We start from the raw sequence: 20,237 nt of genomic DNA on the forward strand, positions 1-20,237 counted from the left end.
TGAAGTACACATAGCTGCAGGCCCTGTGTGAAGACATTGCAGGACACTAGTGGCTGATTTACCCGGATCACTGGTCAGTATGATAGGCATGGGCGACCCATTAAAGCACCCGCAGTTGTGCATGTGCAGACCTGTAGGCTGCACGGTGTTCCCTCAACTCTGTCGTCACCGACCAGTCACGACCAGTGCGTGTGTTTAGATGCTATGATCATGTTCCTCCTCCTCCTCTGTCAGATACACTAGTAGGGTTTCCCTTTACATGAAACGGTCATGCAATAAAAAAATAGAGTCTGTGCAGTGCGGTTTTCCAGCACCCCTTCACCGCCTGGAGTATTTGTGCACCACCACCATGCAAGCGGCGAGCACCGGAGCTGCTGATACCGACGCTACTGTAAACAGTAGCAGCAGAAGCAGCAGCAGCACCGCAGACGTCGACGACAGCGACGGGGCAGGGGAGAGGATGGAGAGGACTGTGACAAGCGAGCAGCAGGACAGGACCAACAACAACCAGCAGCAGCAGCAGCATACGTCCTTAACGCCATCCGGGGTGCTTGGTGAGTGTCACAGAGAAAAATGTTTTTAAAAATGCAGTGTGTTCCCCGAGAGTGCACAATGGAGATCTGAGGAAGGTGGGTATTTGTGTTCTTAAAAAAAAAGATGGGGATAAAGGAGATTAGGCAACGGTGCATGGGCAATATGGTGCAGTCACTGATGCTTGATAGACTTCACTGAATGAGTCACAGGACACTTATGGGGTCAATCTGTGAGTGGGTTTTGATGTCTGTGCGTCTTTCCCTTTTCCCGCTACATAGTGCGCATTCCGATGAGACAGGCCCGGGGAATAGTCAGGCTGTAGTGGTCCACAGGTGCATGCAGGAGTCATCTGGCATCATCTGTGCCACACTACACTTTGGGTGTAGAGTAAAGATTGTGTTGCAGGCTCAGATATCAGCTGTGTCCGTTTTGTCTCAGGTGTTGAAGACTTGAGGATTTTCGATGGAGGAATATTTCAGTGGTGAGTAAGCAAATGACTGCTGTTATGGTCATTTCTGGAATTGCATTATGAGGATTATTAAACATAACAAAAGGGATTTATGTTACTTCGCTGGGGGCTCTGAGATGGCCCCTGCCCATATCTGGGCCCCCTGAAAAGTTGAGACTCAGGCAGAGGTCTGGTTATCTGGATGCGGCCATATGACCATTACAATATTAGTCTGAGTGATACAACTGCAGTTATTGCTTTAATTTGCATTTTTGACTTCAAGCCAACCAATGTTAACCTTTTGGAACCGGTCTCAACCACGTTTTATGGATGAGGACATGTGATTTGATCTACAACATACTAATTACACTTTAATGCCCCCTTTTACATCTGTCTCAACAATGTTAGTGTGATATGATAGGCTTTGCGATAAGGGTTTAGCTGAACTCTACATGAGGATTTTGTTTTTCATCATGGCCTATGGGGCTACGACAGATTATCACACCTTCCCTCAGCTGTAGTGAAAGAGCTGTTAATGAATTCGCTGAAAACTCTCTGGCTGTTACAGTTTGTGCTCTCTGTGGTGATGCCCCACTCCCCAGTTTATTCCCAAGATGTAAGTGAGGTGAAGTGGACATTGTGGCCACCGTCCATTGCATGTTGGGAAAGGCAACAGACCAACCACCCCACCCCCAAATCTGTGACTCATCTGTGAATCATGTAGGGGAAAATGATTATGCTAAAAGTAGATGTAGGCCTATATTGTGTGATGTGTTGAACCCAGTGTGGTTCTGCCAGATGTGACACATACAGTGGGGTGCACTGTGGTGAGTGATATGGAGATTAAAATATTTGATTAACCTTCATAACAATAATAATAATAATTATTATTCATAACATCAATTTCCTTTTTCATGTTGGCCCACTGCTGATATTTTTTGTTACATTATGACCAGTTAGGTTGAACTCCTGGGTGGATGTCGATGGTTGTTCAGTTCATAGACATTTATTGAAAATTGTGATAGGAGCCAAATTAGGTTCACAAGACAGTCATGAAGTTGCAATAAATGTAATTTATTATCAATCATCTGAGTGATATTGGAAAAATCATATACATATATGACAAAATCACTATCATTCAATATCCAAGCCTGTCTCTATTCAAGATGAGAATTGATTGCTCTGTTTTTTTTTTTTAAAGTTATATGTTATATGTCAAGCTGTAAGTGGATGTTAGACAGCATTTAGGAGGTTAACCTGAGAGTGGTCTAACTTAGAAATAGCTTTGAATCAGTCAATACAGAATAAATTGACAATGCAAAAATAAAACATGATGCAATTACAATAGTTAAGCAATAGCTATAATGTATTGCCTAAACCGTGTGAGGTAACTTAAAAGATGGTGGCCGAGTCTAGAGATTACCACAACTGTTTAAAAGGAAGAATAAAAAAATGTCTAGTATACTCTAGCTGTTCTGCAGATGGACATTCAGTCATGTCATATATGGTTATGTTGAAGTCCTGTCGCTGCCTAGCGACCTAGAGATTTGCACGAGAGATATATTGTATCTACATTTCTTGTGATGTCTTTGACTGTCAGAGAGACAATAACTCTGACGGATGCATAAACATACAGCAGATTCAAGTGAAAGAAAAAAACATCCATTGACTTTGAATTGCGTCATTATGACACGCAGACACACACACACACACACACACACACACACACACACACACACACACACACACACACACACACACACACACACACTCTTTAACACAGTCAAACATGGTTGAATTAGTGGAATTGCTCAGTGATTTATATATCTCATTTAATTTCTGTAAACATCTGCAGCATGATTAGAGCAGGACATGATCCTGGTTTATTGCTGTCTGACATGTATTATAGTTACAGTACATCAAGTGTCCGTTACAGACACTGAGTTGGTCTAAAACACAATACTATGACAGAGAGATGACAGCAGCAGTGATGACTCTCAGCAAGTGGGATGAGGCGTGCTGAGAGTAGGTGATGTGATAATTCAGTTTCACTGCAGAATGTGGTATCACGGACACGTACTGAGAGAGTGTCGCGGGGCGATTCACTGAACAATAAAGAGATCGGTCAGTCGCCTGGTCTATTGTGCCTGCGAGAGATGGAGAGTGCGACTTGAGAGCGAGAACCAACGTGTGAAAGAAGAAGAAGCTGTAAAAATGATAAGAGCTCACACTGTATTGTGGGATATCACTGCTGCGGAGGCCTGCTGCTTTGCCTACGTTTAATGGTTTGAGAGACGGACTTGAAACGCCAGTTTTGTATTGGCAATTCACACACCACCCAGTTTACAGATCGTCTATTTGTGTACAGCATTTGTTCAGAGTCATATGACTGATGCAGCACAGTCGACCTTCATGCTGGCTGAACAATTACTTTGGACATATCTCTCTTTTTTCTCTAGTTTCACATGACAGAGCAAAATAAAAGAAAATATGGATACATCAATGATAAGAGTGGCAGAGCGATACTAAGTACTAACCTGTCATCTGTGTCCTTGATCACCCTGATGAAAAAATATTGCCATCTGTGTCCCCTTTTCTCTCTCTCTCTCTCTCTCTCTCTCTCTCTCTCTCTCTCTCTCTCTCTCTCTCTCTCTCTCTCTCTCTCTCTCTCTCTCTCTCTCTCTCTCTCTCTCTCTCTCTCTCTCTCTCTCTCTCTCACACACACACAGACTTCGTGTAACCCGTTTTATTCGCTGTAATCATTTCAAACTTCATTAACCGCTGCTTTTCCTTTTAGATAAATTGTTTGGGAAGCGCCTTCTGCAGGCCAGACACTACATTATGTCTCGTAAGTCCTGGCTGAAGATGGTGCCAACCGAAAACTGTGATATCCTGATGACATTCCCAGGTACGGTGAGCGCCAGCCCGTCCTCACTGTTTGTCCTGTAGAGAGAACAGTACATCTCCATTAAATGTCTTTGGTGGTCAGCCAGCCACTCAGACGCATGACTAGGACTTAAAAGGTTCTCTGGGGACATTTAGATCTGATCCATTTACGGAACCTGTTTCTTTAGATCGACCCTTTCTCTCGTATCTTATGGAGCTGCTAATGTGGGCAAGTTAATGTGGATTGGGTGCGTTTAATCAAACTAACGATGACACTGACAGTTCAAATGCTTTCAGCGCTTACATACAAACTGTCAATTCAACTGCCTGCATGCCTTAACAGAAATTAAAAATGCTTTAAGATCTCACACTTCAAACCATTTGAGTACTTTGACTTAAACAGAAACTTATTTTAAGTGATTCAACTTATACTGCAACTCCCGCACACCAACAAGACCTTTTAACTTGTTTACAGTGTTTGCAACTTCAAATTTCAGTGTCAGCAGACATTTCTGGTTGACTGTTACTTTAAAACGATAAACATGTAGCCTTAAATGGCATAGTATATAGGTTTATGATAACGAATATTACCTACAAATCTGAAACCATACAACATACAAAGTGCTGATGGACAGGTCTCTTACAGAAAATAGTTATCTTATGCTGCTAACTAACATTCAGCCCATACAGGACCTGTGTATGTAATATAAATAACTCAAGAACTAGTCTCACATTACCAGACCTATCTTCACAGCACTGTGTCAGTGCTGGAGAAATGACAGTTAACATTCTGGGATACGGGGGAAAAACGATATGGGTTGTTTGTATTTCTTAAACCAATTTCAACGTTTTGGGTGACACTATGCCCCGTATGTGGCAACAGGCTGAGAGACCCGGATGCCAGGATGCCACCACTGTGCATCTGTTAACGCAGACTACTCCAGAACTAAAGGCTTTGTAGATGCCTGATCCAAAGTCTCAGTAATTGTTTATTTTTAATTTTAGGTATAAAATGACCTTAAAATGTTGAGGCACAATATGCTGCAGCTGGCTGAAACTGTTGGATCAGACTGGAATCAGTCTGGGTTAGATATTGTCCTCTCAACCTATGAAAAAACATTTGTGATATATTTAGACAGGGATTTAATTGTAGTGACCTTTTTCTGTCACCACTGCCCCACTGCTTCTGTCAGGGCGGTGACGGATGGGTTTGGTCCAGCCTCTGCAAACGTGTGAGGAATTAAAGCGGTTGAAAGAAAGAAACTGCAGTTTCATATTATGTATTTTGATTTTCTTCCTCCAGATACAATAGATGACCACACTATGCTGTGGCTCCTGAATCAGATTCGTCTTGGAATCCCACAAGTCAGCATTCAGGTTCGACAGCACAAACACACCCAGGCGCACGCCTTCTTCATCACGACGACATTTGAGAAGTAAGATTTCGAAACTCAAACTGTGCATGTGTGTGCATGCATGTGTGGGCTCTTGTGCTTCTTTCTCTGTTTGAACTGTTTTGAGTGAAGACATTTTGGCTCGTCCTGACTACTGCTATTACTTGATATAAGGACTGAGGTTAGGCATATACATATTATTCTTGTTTGTTGAAAACACTTTTCTTCAGTGTTAAACTTCACATTCACAGGGTGCAGCAAAATTTCTAGAATGAATGAAGTCAGGCAGGTTATAAACAAACCTCCAGTTATGCCATTTTATCTGAGAAGATTGATTCCACTCTCATGCACACACAAGAGAGTGGAAATAATAATAGTTTCATCTTACTCTCAGCAAGAACGTGAATAAGTGCATCTCCCTAACTGTCAAACTATTACTTTTAAGCATGCTTCAGAAAATTCAGAATTCAGAGACCACTAAGAGTAATCAGCCAGTTACAGTTTGTTGTGTGTATCCCCTTAATGCAATAAATCTATCAAACATCTGCAGTCCAGCGCCAACACAGTGTCAGTGCTCCATCAGGTTTAATCCTGCTGCTCATTTACCCCTCTGTCCCCACCCTCAGCTTACTGCGGGGAGCCGAGCAGATGGGCATGCACAAGGCCGTCAAACCGCAGTTTGGCGGCGGGATGCGGCGCTTTTCCTGTGAGGAAGACAACATCTATGAGAACATAGAGAGCGAGCTGTGCTTTTTTACCTCACAGGTTAGAGGTCCAAACTTCTGGCTATGTGAGCTGTTTGCCAAGGCTGTTGTATGATTGAAGATTCTTGTTGTCTGTCTTTTGCTGTTATATTTCAGGAATTAAAAACAATGAAGTGTTATGACTTTTCTTTCTCACCATAACTGCACTGATTTTCAGGAGCGTCAGGGAATTATAAAGTATTGGCTGGACAATCTGCGGGCCAAACAGGGGGAGATGCTCCACAACATTCACTTCCTGGAGGGACAGCCAATCAGTATGCTGTTTGTTGCTTTTCTCTTCCATATTTAAAAAAGCATCAGTACAAGTTATATTTGAATTTTGCCAAAACATGTCCAAATGTTTCATGATGTGTCATCTTTAGTTCCGGAGCTGGAAGCTCGGGGGGTAATCCATCAAATGTTTCCTCTCCACGAGCAGAGGATCCTCAACCAGCTGATGACATCTTGGGTCCAGGCTGTGTGTGAAAGGCAGCCCCTGGGTGAGAAATCCAAACATTTTATTTTGAAGGAAATCACTGATAACAGCAGGCCCGATCATTGTAAAATAGTTTAAGTTTCGAGTCTCACTATAAGCTGTTTACCATTTCATCTGCTTTCTAGATGATATCTGTGATTACTTTGGCGTGAAGATCGGCATGTACTTTGCCTGGCTGGGTTTCTACACAAACTCCATGCTTTACCCTGCTGTCATCGGCTTTCTGCTCTGGATACTGGCAGAGGCTGACCAGGTACTTGAAACCTGTTCTATAATAAGATACGTTATACAAGCACTTGGAATATTAATGAAGATCAACATTTTACTGTTACACTATACAGTATGAGTACAGATGCTGATATGTAGTCTTATAATATTGTTGTTATTTTTATGCCAGGGATATTATTATATTATTATAAAGATAAGAAGGTTTACAACAAGTTGAAGCAGCACACAGTACACCCGCGATCCGACCCCGGATAAGCGTTTGAAGATGAGATGAGATGAGATGAGACAGTACACTGGCTTCAGCAACTGAAAACTGCATGGCATAATCATAAGGGTTATATAATTGTCTTTTGATTCTCTCATGCTCGCTCACAGACCAGTCAGGATATCTGCTGTGTGGTTTTTGCCCTCTTCAATGTTGTGTGGGCAACATTGTTTCTGGAGCGCTGGAAGAGGCGAGAGGCGGAGCTGGCCTACAGGTGGGGCACCCTGGACACCCCCGCAGAGTCCTTGGAGGAGCCCAGGCCACAGTTCAGGGTGAGGATTGTGACTGCAGTTTGAGCAGGTGTGGACGGGAAAGCATCTTGCTGTTTTGTTGTGTCGTACTAAAGGTTGTATTCACATCCTGCTGTATTTGCTCAGATTTACCTTCGAAGTCACCTGTCAATAGAGCTGAAAACTTCTCACAAAGTTTCATGCATCAACAGATTTTTATTTCAATTTAGCAAATCTGTTGTCCTCAGGTGAAGGTGCAGTGTATGTAATGCATTTCTTGTAAAACACTGCAGTGGGTGGAACGGCACACAATACCTGGAAATGTGTCACTGTGTTTACAAGAGGCGTGAGTCCATACCACGCTCTCAGAGAAGAGGGGGGCAGGCAGCCTTTCGTCTCGCCCCCCTTCAAAAGTTGGGAGACGGGATATAGACACTTGTGGACCCCAGTATGCCCGGCTAGCTCAGTCGGTAGAGCATGAGACTCTTAATCTCAGGGTCGTGGGTTCGAGCCCCACGTTGGGCGATGACACTTTTGAGGAGGCACACCCGGCAAACAGCATGGTTGTTCAGAATAATGTGATGAAATCCTGTGAGTACAGGATGTAGAAATTGTTACACTGCAGTCACTGGTGTGGGATTGGTCGGTGTGTTGTGTATGTAGATTCTGAATCCGTGCAGCTCCTGTAGAAAGTTGAAATAACAGAACAACTCTGATTGAGGTAAACAACAGGCAACCTGGTGTTTTATTTTTAATGTCTGATATTTTCCACAAAAGCATTGCATGCAACAGCAAAAAATAAGAAATGCAATCAGGGAAGCAAGCAAGTTATTATGGAGCACATTTTGCACTGACATTTCCAATCCATTTTTCAGTTAAAATGGTTGAAACCATGCAAAAAAGTCTATAATGCTGTCCTTGGTTTCTTGTTTTCCCTTCCTCTGCTGTCTCTGCAGGGAGTGAAGCGCTGCAGTCCCATAACGGGCTGTGAGGAGTTCTACTACCCACCCTGGAAGAGAGCTCTGTTCAGATGGCTGGTCAGCCTTCCCATCTGCCTCCTCTGTCTCTGTTTTGTCTTCCTCGCTATGCTCCTCTGCCTGGAACTGCAGGTCTGCACCGATAACAACAAAGTCATGTTTAATGACAAGAAATGGAGTTAATACAATCTGGGGCTGATAAAAAGGGGTGATAAGGGTGGTAAATCGACCCTTACTGGAAAGATCAATAATCACCCGACAGTTAAAAAATAGCAAAAGAGAAAAAGTGGAATTACAGTTTGTTATATGCCAGAAAAACTACAGTTTAGTTTGAAAATGTGCGAAACATATTATTTTTCAAAACAGTTCAAACAAAGCGCAATCAATAATACATCTTGCCAGGTCACATCCATTTAATAGCCTTTTTAAAAATAGCTGTGGGAATAGATATTGATGAATAGGACTTATTAAATATGTATCATGCTTCTAATGCACCTTGCAGGAAGTGGTGATGAAGATTCAGGAGCTACCTGGTATCACGAGATTCATTCCTAAGATACTTCTGGCCATCACTGTGACCATTTGTGATGAAGTCTATAAGAAGATTGCATACTGGCTAAATGACATGGGTGAGAGAATGAACCATCTGGGCACAATAGTTACAATATACTCTGTGATATATAAAGAGGGAGTGACTTAATGAGGAATTCAATTAAAATGGAACATTTTTGCCTGTGATTGTAATTAGCGAGTCTATTTTTATGCTAACCGATTACTGTTATATGATGCTTTTGTATTCTCTATAAATGATCTATGATGCAGTTCATTCATTCATCCTGTTTCTCATTCAGCTGCACACTGACATATGCTTCTCTTTATGTCTTCATGCAGAGAACTACAGACTTCAGAGTGCCTATGAGAATAATCTCATCATCAAGATGGTTTTTGTAAGTCATGCATCCTCCTCTGTGTGTGGAAGAATAGAGATGCTTCTTCTTGACTGAGTGGGCGTTTGACTTCCTGTTAATGTTCTCTGGTTGGTTCTTAGTTTGAATTCATCAATTCTTACCTGAGCCTTTTCTACATCGGATTCTACCTCAAGGACATGGAGCGACTGAAGGAGGTAACAAAAACTGATTGCAGTATCACAAAGAAGAAGATAAACTATTGAGGCTAAAATTAGCTCCATGACGTGGTTGGAAACACTGTCTTTCTTTTCAGCTGACTTGTTTCAATACAAGAATCTTGTAAAAAAAAAAAAAGGCTTAAATACACACTTGATGGCAACAGACATACTATTGTGCTCAAAGACTGAAGCTATAGCTGCAACTCTAGGCAAAATGTCAACATCCCCACAAGTTCATAATCCATTTAGAAGACATGCAAATATAGAAATTGACCTAGAACATGTATGATAAGGAAATTTCTAAGATAATTCAGTTATTTCATTGTGCCAATGTGTTTTTCTTTCTTGGGTTACGTTGGCTGGAGTCATCTAATAAAGAGCAGAATAGAGCTGCTAACATTACCGTAAACGCTGATAGCATCCAGGACCAGCTACACAATGGTGAAATACTACAGTATACATAATGTTAATCATGAACTTAATGTAACTTGTAGCAGGAAACTAATGTAGTTACACTAGCAAATCTTTCCCTTGATCAGTTTCTACAGTATGTACAATAGTAAGCCGGTAAGCCAGCTAATGGCCGCAGCTGAAGGCTGCTTTCACACCAGATAAGTAGCAAATGGTCGATTACAGAACAATGTAGCATTGAATTAGCTACCATAACACACCAAATAAGGCTTTAGCACTTTTCATTTGTAAGAGGAAGATATTTCATCTTTCAAAAATGACACAGTCTTGCTTTAATTTCGTGTGGTTTGTGAGATGTTGTAAATGTCCTGGGACCATGTCGGGCAGTGACCTGCGTTTGTACATTCGGTCAGACTGAATATCATGTCAGCTAAACACTTTTGGAATGCATGTGTCTTTTGCCCTTCTAAAATTCAGCACAGTAACAGATGTTGTCCTGCTCCTCACAGATGCTAGCCACTCTCCTGATCTTCCGCCAGTTTCTACAGAACATCAAAGAGGTCCTTCAGCCTTATATCTACGAACAAAACAAACTGGGCGTCTTCACCCCTAAGGTGCTGTGGGAGCTCCTCCAAACCATCGTACTCAAGTACGGCCGCCTGGCTCTGGGAAAGGCCCAGGCCTCAATGACAGCCTATTCCTTCCTGGGTCCCAGAGGGATCCCTGTCACTCACACTGCTAACGGTAACCAAGAGCAGAAGAGAAGAGGGGATCTGAAAGCCGGATTCAGGCTGACAGAAGAAGAGTGGGACATGAGCGACAGCAATCTGAAGCAACGTAAAGTCAGCTTCACCGAGAAGGTCGACTACCAGGATGTCATGGCAGAAGCGCAGGTGGTGGATCGCAGCTTCCTTGAGGACAGTCCCACAATGGTAGAGGAAGGGATGGACCCGTCCAGTGTTTTTGACAGTTGTGATGAGGACAGTGATTATGAATCGCTGGCTCAGGTATGTGGTCTGTTTATGATTCATCATCCTATTGTTTTAACTTTGTGTTTTCACTTTCTTTATCAACAAATCTCCAGCTTAACCAGTGGTTTTGTTTAAAATTGTCATACCTTTTCAACTTTTTACAGACAGAAATCTTTCATTATGTTAAAATAATTCCACCTCATTACAGTACAGTTCAACTTGTCTCATGAAGTTTCACATGTTGAGTTATATCATGTCTGTGGAGATTGATGCCATTCATGTTGATCTTACAGTGACAGATCAAAATGAAATGATCCATAGCAACGCTGCAGAATTTAAGATGTTTTGCTGCCTGTGTGTCCCTCGAAGGATTCGGACTCTCTCTGTCAGAGAAGAAAGAACGTTAGTGAAGGAGAGCAAAAGAAATCATGGATTGATCCACCTGAAGAACCAAAAACTGTCACTCTGACCCAGGCTGAGATTGAGAGCTGCATGCAGACATATGAGGTGAGAATTAAGGAAAATAAATGCAAGTTTTACTTTAGCAAGTATCTTGCATCACACAAAATCATCTACATCCAATTTCACAACAGTGTGCCCAAGAAAATACTAATATTGTTCCACGGGGTTTGATCCCCAACAGGACACGCTTCAGGACTACCAGGAAATGTTTATCCAGTTCGGCTATGTGGTGCTCTTCTCCTCTGCGTTTCCCCTGGCAGCCATGTGCGCTCTTATCAACAACATCATCGAGATCCGCAGCGACGCCCTGAAGCTGTGTACCGGCCTACAGAGACCCTTTGGACAGAGGGTGGAGAACATTGGACAATGGCAGGTCGGTGTGTTTTTGTTTTGGGGAAATGTCAGAAAAGCCCTCCAGGCTGCGTTCAACATGTTGGGGGACATCTGATAGCCTGTAAGTGTATTTCTCACTCTCTTTCCCTCAACATCAGACTGTAATGGAGGCCATGGGCTTGATAGCCATTATAGTTAACTGTTACCTGATTGGCCAGTGTGGGCAGCTACAGCGTCTGTTCCCCTGGTTGAGTCCTGAGATGACCATCATCTCCATCGTCTTACTGGAGGTAGGCACTGCACTGTGTACGGTACATGCAGGTTTGTCCATGATGACTATTGTTGTTTTAAGAGACTGTAGTTTAATTCCCCAAAATGATGTTTTTTAGTATTACGAAAAGAAGTGAAAATGTGCATGGCCTGCTACTTTTTGTTGTGACCTTGTAAAACCTTCAAAATATTATTTTTCTATCCAGGTTCATTAATGAACTCAAAACCTCACAAGAGTTTTTGAAATTTGTATGAGATGTGATGTTTGGTCTGTGAAAAACTAAACAGAAACAGAATGTGATCGTGTCTTGATGTAAATGTGTGTTCAGCCTGTCCCTTTGTCGTCTCGGTGGTTTACAGCACTTTGCAATCCTCCTAAAGTACATCATCCATGTTTCCATCCCTGATATCCCTGGCTGGGTTGCAGAAGAGATGGCCAAGCTAGAGTACCGACGAAGGGAAGCTTTCAAGGTATAGTTGTATCATAGCTTGAAAGTCCTTCGGCCAACGTAAAGCTTGCTGCTGGCTGCACATTTATATCGTATTTCTAAATACGTACCGCTGTGTCCCTGGGTCTGTACATTGTCCAAAAATGTACACTAGTGCAGCTTTTTCTGACTGTCCATAAGAAATAAATGTATGTGTCTGACTATGTTTGTCTGCAGCGTTGTATCATGTCTTGTCAAGGTAGAAAAGCACATTTAGTGTAAATGTAGCTTGTTTGTGTGAGCTTTCTGCTGGATATGACGACAACTTACAGTTAAGATGCAACATGATGGAGGAAAAACCAGGCACAGTTCCTCTCAGTAAACTCTCTGATGTTAAGAAAGCTGTAATTGTTAGCACTGCTACCTCACAGAAATGTATACTCTATAATGTATATTCATTATCCAGTTTTCTCCTCTCTTTCCCTATTTCACTGTCTTTTGCTATCTTTCTTTTTCTTTCTCTCTCGTCTCTTCTGTGTCTTCATTTGAACACGCCTCCCCATTCAGAAGCACGAACAGCAGGCCCAGCAGCACTTCCAACATCAGCTCAGACGCCGGCGAGAAGAGGAGGAGCATCAGCGTCAGGCTGAGCTGCAGGCCGAGGCCCGTCAGGAGAGTGACCACAGAGCAGACACCCAGCACCAGCACCACCATGACAAAGCAACGGGAGGCAAGGCAGGAGACAAGCCTAAGAGACCCAGCTCTCTCCTGGGAAACAACAATGTGATGAAGCTAAAGCAGATCATCCCTCTCCAGGGGAAGTTTTCCTCGGGTAACTCACGCTCACCAGCCCAGTCCCCGACAGGAGGGGAGGCAAAGCTCCCAGGATTTCTGAAGTTCTTGAAATCACCTGATGTGAAGAAAGAGCCAGCAGTGGCAACTGGAGCACCAGGCTCAATAGCGACCTCTTCTGTTTCACCTAGCGGCCAGGAGAGGTCACAGTCCCCCAATAGGACATTTAGTCCTGGGAAGCTGTTCAGTTTCAGCAAATCAGAGGGGACTGTGGTATGCGTGAATGGGACACAACCACCTCCCCAGCCTGCTAACACTCTGCCCAACAGGGGTGACTTAAACACAAACCTGGAGGAACTATCCTCTAACGAGTCAGATAAAGGAGAACTAAAACAATTGACTGATTCAGAAAACTTAAAGAGTTAATAAATATTCTACTATACCAATGTGATATTATGAATGGAGAGCAATGTACAAATGTTCAGGCAACAGAGACACACCTGTACCGTAAGACAATACATTAGTCACAAGGACCACATGTAAGGTCAGCGAGCATTAGACTTTCACTCTTGATGCAACTTACTTTGCACAAAGTATTATACTGTATCTATAAACACTTGATTATCTAGCTTCCATGTAAAATATGTACAGTAAGTGTGACTCCTTGAATGGGGCTTGAGAACCTTTTACTTAAGGTCAAAATACTGCATGACTGCCTGGTTTTCAACTGCACCAGAACAGATTATATTAATGCAAATGATCTTTTTTCAAATCAATCAATGAGCCTTTTTGTCAAAGGACATGGACAGCAGCTTTCCATTCCAGGATTGTTTCTCATTTTAATGCCAGTATTGAATGCATGATGCGTCACGTGCATGCATTACATGTCCGTCACATCTTTTTCGTAGTGAAGCACTTTCAAAGCCATCGTATTCTTCTGCAATAGGTCAGATTATATTCACTGTGACCATCAAAAATATTCTATTTTTCTTAACTTTGATTTTCTATGAATTATTTTACTACATAAATTAGTGAATGTACTTCTATGATGCAAATAAATCTCACTTGAATAAACATCTATCAAAAGATAAAGCATTGGCTGGTTTTGTAGCAGTAAAAAATAAGAATGGTGGGTTGTTATGATGTAAACTACATTTTTAGGGAAAGTTTTAACAGTGAGACCAGAACATGGACACTTGACACACATTGCCAGATGATTATTTCCTATTCAATTTCTACTACAGCATTATGAAAATGTATTCAGTTTCACCCAAAAAATGTTGCTCTTAACTTTTAAGTTTTAGTCTTTATTGAACGAGATCTGAAATTGACAATACATTTATACAATAAACTCAAAGTATTTAACAATAAACACATTCCAAACTTAATAAGTTGATGGAATACAAATCATATGACAAAAGAAGAAGTAGCACACTCCTCTATGAAGAGCAGGGAAAATAAAACTGCATGTCTCTGGTTTAAAGTCATACTTGACAAACTTACAGGATGTATTCTACTTACATAAGCAGCCAAACGGCACATATACTCTGTAATCTTCAAAGCAATATGTAACAAAAATAAAAATGTACACAGACTCATCTCTGCCGGTCATGCCAAGCATTATTGAGAATGTGACAAAAAAAACCTTGCAGCAGATTACTCTTTATAGATGCGCAAAAAGTGAGGTTTCTAAAGGTGCAAAGCAAATGAAGCATAATGCTTTTGCTTGTACTGACTGAACTCTGGCTTGTATCCCAATGTACAAGAACAAACTGACTATACAAAATGAAATAATAATAGGGCTAACCTGGGGAAGACAATACCAGAGTGGGTTGTTGTCTTGAAGCCTGGTAAAAGGGTCAGAACAATCACAACATACAGACTGTACATAAATATACACAAGACATGACTCATTAAGATGAGCGTCACCAACTTCATGAGCAGCAAACAGACTTGTTTATTTAGCTCTGCTGTCAAAAGCTTGTAAATCTAAACACGCATTTACTCAATGTCACTGAAATGAGTGTGAATGGCACATTTATAACAAGGATTGACAGCAGTATTTATAAGTAGCCTACACAGCAATACACCTAAACTGTGAATTTAAAAGGATAATACTATCCAAATTTAAGAATTCCAATATGTTATTTCCATGACCTGGGAAAGTTCAGTACATATTTGTAAACATGAGCTACACACTCTCTCTCTCTCTCAGTCATATGTCAATGCTATCTCTGCAGCTGCTCCAGACAAGATATAGGAGCTGTACTCAACTAGTCATTTGTCTCAAATGTACCCAATTCATCGTCTATGGCGGGGCTGCCCAATGCTGCTCCTGGAGGGCCACTGTCCTGCATGTTTTAGGTTTCTCCCTGCTTGAACACACAGTCTAACGATTTTCAAACCTGTGACAAGCTTCAGCTGCTTGATAACAAGCACATCATTAGATTCAGGTGTGTTGGCGCAGAGAGAAACCTAAAACATGCAGGGCTGGGAGAGTTGTTCATATTTATAATACTTTTGGACTGTTCAACATGGATGCATTTTTGAAAAGTAGCATACCTAATCAGTCATCAAATATTGCGCTAACCTTGCAATTTCAAAGACACGCGTACTGCTTATAAAGTGGTGATGTCCAACTACTGAGCATATGGCTACAAAATCTGCAAGTCACACAGTACAAAATCATTTTGCACCCTCTAGTACGACTCTATTGGCCTGAATTTGTTTTTATAGACACGTTAATACCCATTCACTTCAACAGTGGTTCATTTCTTTACCTGAACAACAACAACGTAAACCAAGACATTGTGAAAACACTCACTTCCATTTAAGGCAATAAATCATTATTCATAAGGAGAAATAACACAATTTCTCTCAGCACTCATCTTTTTCTGCAACCGTCCACAACAAACCCTGACTGGATGGTTAAATCTAAGCAATGAACACAACACTGTTTTATTTTCAGTTACTGTAATGACAGTAAATAAAGGATGAGCTCAAAATAACTTTAAAGGACCCCTTCTATTATGTAATTCAAAGCTAAGAATTCCTAATGAAGTAGGAACCACAAAAGATGGCATGCCACTTATGTAGACTTAAATCAAAACGTGCATATGTCAGAGAGTTTGAAGAACTACAGCTGTAAATCCTTAAGTAGCAGCGGGGCAGCTGCATATTTCAAAAAAACTGTGAGCATAGGTGAAGGGAAATCAGAGGGGTTGGGGCATAAGGAGGTAGATGGATTTTATCTTTAAAACTACAAAGACTGAAATCTGAGGCAGAAAATACCAGGTGAAAGTATTAAATGGACTAAGGGAAAATTGTTTTGGTTAAGAAGGAAATCTGAGGTCAAACATTAAGACCAATGCTTTGGAGTGACGTCATGTCCGATGCATCGATCCTTATGTGCTTCAGTGTCACGGCCTGGGTTTGCAGACATATTCTGTGTGCATTTTGCTTGTATACGACAGTCTATGCTGGGTGTTCGTCGACAGCACACCAATTCACGAATCATCATTCAGCTCCCGACTGTCTGTTCTGGCAATTTTCCTTGGAGGCGCCATGTTCTCCCCCTCTCCTTGCTCCTGTTCTCTCTTCTTTGCTAAATTCTGATAAAGTATGAAAGAAACACATTTAGCAAAATACAACCAACAAAACAAAAATGTATCTTCTGTCATATATAAATACAATTAGCACCAACTATTTTCCTAGAAGACAAAAACCGTTACCTTTTTGTCCCACTGTTGGTGAAGATATCGCAATAGGATGTTTGTCTTCTCTGTGACTATGACTGAGGAGAGACAACACAGACACTGATTATATCATGAGAGACAAAGTTAAAAAGGTGCAGAAAAGAAAGAATGCAGTTGAAATGAGCTGTTGAGTAATGACAACACTGTCACCCTGGAATTAAGGCTGATTTCTGCTAATGGAAGTCTGAAACTTACAAAGCAAAAAAACTATCTCCCGTTCTGTAAGCTTTTACAAAAGTCAACACACTTACTCTGCTCTGATGGGTATTCCCGGGTTGGAAGATACACAGATGGTCGGCGGTTCTAAAACAGTATTGAGAACCGTGTCAGTCTATAAATTGGCTTGATTTATCTCAGACAAAAAGTAGTACTACCATGTGACAAAAGGTATTGAATTTTCTGACCTGAATGACACCATAATGAACTGATAACATGATTTTATCACAGCACTTTGGGAACAAATCAGATGACTTACTGATGCTTTACATACAGAGTCTGCATTGAACCTGCTGAAGTTGTTTTTGTTGTAAACTGGTAGTCCCTTCAGGAAATCTGACTGTTAGCAGAAAAGAAAAATATAAACAAAAACACAAGGGGTTTAGGTCATCTACCACAGCAATAACCTTAACTTCCATTATTACTACTATTTATATCATTCTAGTGTATGTCTACGTGTTAGTCATATTCACATTACTATAGAAATTACAACAGTTAATGTTAATCCTGGGGTAGCTTGCATCCCTATGACTGACTGACTTACTGACTGTCTGAGTATGTGTCCTACTGTCTGTTTTTGAGTCTGTGTGCTTGTCTCTTTCTCTCTCCACAACCGGTCAAGACAGATGGCTTTGCTGCAGGGGTGCTCAATCCTGCTTGTTTTAGGTTTCTCGCTGCTCCAACACACCTGACTCTTATGATTATCAAACCTGTGACAAGCTTCAGCTGCTTGATAACAAGCGAATCATTAGACTCAGGTGTGATAGAGCAGGGAGAAACCTAAAACATGCAGGGCAGTAGCTCTCCAGGACAATTGTTTAGTAGATACTGCATATAGATAATATTATTTAATTATTATAGATGGTTTGACTTGTTACTGCCCATGGATGAATAGTTGGGTCTCCGTAAATGATAAATAAGTCATAGTGTGGTCTAGACCTACTATATATGTAAAGTGTCTTGAGATAACTTTTGTTATGATTTGGCACTATGAGTAAAATTAAACTGAAACGAACTGGGAAACGTAAGTTCGGTCAAGAACAACTCCTATCTGTTACAATTAACTAGGCCAGGAGTCTTCAAACTTTTGTAAGCCAAGGACCCCTTAGCTGAAAGAGAGACGAAGTAGGGACCCCAACTACAAATAATGTATTATAGTGAGTTACATATTAAACTGCGCCTAACAGCTAGGGTGACCTAAAGGTATGCACACAGCTTTTTTAATGGTGTAAACAATACTAAGATATACTAAGAATACTAATAAGATACAATGATTATTATTAACATGTAATGTTAAACATACATGTGGGAGGCACGTTGACTCCTTCAGCTCAATTGTATCTGTGCATGGCCTACCATTAAGGTTGTGTAAATGTTTTATTCATTCATCGAAAAGAAGGAAATACTACAATGTTGCGGACCCCTGCAGTAACTCTGAGGACCCGTTTGTAAGAGATCTCTGAACACGATAATGTGGTAGATGACAGAGTATTTACAGTAACTTACTTGCCACTACATGAGCAATGACGTTATATCTACGGAGGTCCGTAAAATACTCACTCTTTAACACGCATATACCGGTAAACAATTTAAAAGCACCCAGCAGTGAACCTACCTTCTCCATTTCTGTCCGAGTCACGCACTTGGTTCGTTAACTTGAAAACAAGCAGATGCTAACAGCTTTAGCTAACGTTGCGTTAGCTACTAAGCCTTGTTGTCTTTGTCGTAGCCTAGACACCGGTTTGTTTACCCGCTCGACAGCTTCTTACGCCTAACTGTTAAACATAAACTGCGTATTACTTCGACATGCTCGCATCCCGCCACTTAAATCAGCTAGAAACTTCCACTCGTGTAAAATGTAAGTACACAAAAAAGCTGTACCTGAAACGCTCTTTATAAGAAGCTAACTTGCTACAAGTTCATAACTCCATCTTTATTGTTCGTCTGCTCGAGTGGGCGTTACCTTCCGGGATTCGACGCACCTCATTGGTTAAACCGTGATAGACGCGTGACGAAAGAAAAAAGCAGCGCGCTGATTGGCTAGAGGGTGATTATGTAACAGACTCCCAATGTGGCACGAAGCTCTGATGAAAACAACACAAGTTTTTTCTACAGAATCTGACAAAGATGGATTTATTACTAATTCTCAACAATCCCAAATATTCCGAACATGAAATTGAATAATACATTTGATCCTTATCTTAGCAAAATAGTATACCCATAAATGATTTGGCTTATCAAACCTCTTTTTATATTTTTAAAGATTCAGATTTTAATATTTGACCACAATGGAAAACTTAAAACTAAAAAATAAGAAACTGGCAAAAACTGTTTATTTATTATTTAGGCATTTTAAATGTACTCCCTTTGTTTAGCAGACTTCATATTGTTTTTTGTACATTTTAATGTATGTTATTATTTCTACATTTAGAAATATATTTTTGGTATTGTGCATAACTCTGGAACAGTAATGTTTATATTGAATCTTTCCTGTAAAAAAAAAAATCGCTTTCTACAGTATGTTGGACTGGTGAGTGTCTGTACTGGTTTTATAAAAGAAGCTGAACAGCAGCAAGGCAACTCTAAATTATTGATATTAAAATTGTGACTAAATGTCATAAGTAATTACTCAACATGTTTATGTTTTAAGTGTTCATATACAATGCCGGCATTAGTAACTGGACACTAAAAGAGATATATTGTACTTGCAGCTTCCTAAAATACATTAAAATTTGTTTATACAAAAAACTGTATAAACGTAAGGACTTAATCTGTAGGTTAATCAATTCCTAACAAATTTCCCCCAAAATCTTATAAAGTGAAGATCCGAGAGAATGTTTCTGATGTAAAATGTTTCATTACTATTTCATTCTGGCATATAACATTATCGATTACTGCATCAGTGTTGACTTCTTGTCACAACTTCTCATTTTCAACAAACTTTTAGCTTTTAAATCAAAGGCAGCTCAGGAACTCTGGGTCTGAACAAGGACTTGCTCTCTGAAAGTAATACTTTCCATAACTCTTTTCTCTTTATGCTGCCTTCAGTTGAATAAACCTACAACTCTGTAACAAACAGAAGATGGCAGCAAACTTTGAAGGTGTAACTTTTTCTCTTGGGGCAACAAAGAACAAATCCTTTGTCCACAAACTCTTTGGGATGCACAGTTTTGTTTTTTCAATTACTAATGCATACATGTATATTCTGCAGGGATGATTTTTATTTCAAAGTCAACCAGAATTGGTGTTTTCATTTGAGAACAATTAAGATT

At 40.7% G+C, this 20,237-nt stretch overlaps 2 protein-coding genes across 2 annotated transcripts; one reads left to right on the top strand and one right to left on the bottom strand.

Annotated features, from left to right (window-relative positions):
- Positions 1 to 349: 349 nt before the first annotated feature.
- ano8a (anoctamin 8a) lies at positions 350 to 13,519 on the top strand (the record flags this gene model as incomplete). Its single annotated transcript, XM_083928886.1, has 18 exons — positions 350 to 554; positions 3,780 to 3,890; positions 5,172 to 5,304; positions 5,889 to 6,027; positions 6,184 to 6,280; positions 6,389 to 6,505; positions 6,627 to 6,754; positions 7,105 to 7,266; positions 8,181 to 8,333; positions 8,704 to 8,830; positions 9,093 to 9,148; positions 9,250 to 9,324; positions 10,248 to 10,745; positions 11,079 to 11,216; positions 11,353 to 11,544; positions 11,663 to 11,794; positions 12,135 to 12,245; positions 12,770 to 13,519. The coding sequence occupies 18 exons, from the start codon at positions 350 to 352 to the stop codon at positions 13,418 to 13,420; spliced, it is 3,225 nt and encodes a 1,074-aa protein (XP_083785012.1). The 3' UTR covers positions 13,421 to 13,519.
- A 795-nt stretch (positions 13,520 to 14,314) lies between these two features.
- LOC310958149 (DET1- and DDB1-associated protein 1-like) lies at positions 14,315 to 18,885 on the bottom strand. Its single transcript, XM_083928980.1, has 5 exons — positions 18,581 to 18,885; positions 17,225 to 17,305; positions 17,001 to 17,052; positions 16,726 to 16,787; positions 14,315 to 16,605 (listed from the first exon to the last, which is right to left on the bottom strand). The coding sequence occupies exons 1-5, from the start codon at positions 18,587 to 18,589 to the stop codon at positions 16,501 to 16,503; spliced, it is 309 nt and encodes a 102-aa protein (XP_083785106.1). The 5' UTR covers positions 18,590 to 18,885; the 3' UTR covers positions 14,315 to 16,500.
- Positions 18,886 to 20,237: the final 1,352 nt, after the last annotated feature.

The sequence above is a fragment of the Echiichthys vipera genome (assembly GCF_963691815.1).
Source record: "Echiichthys vipera genome assembly, chromosome: 15".
NCBI classification, from domain to species: domain Eukaryota; kingdom Metazoa; phylum Chordata; class Actinopteri; order Perciformes; family Trachinidae; genus Echiichthys; species Echiichthys vipera.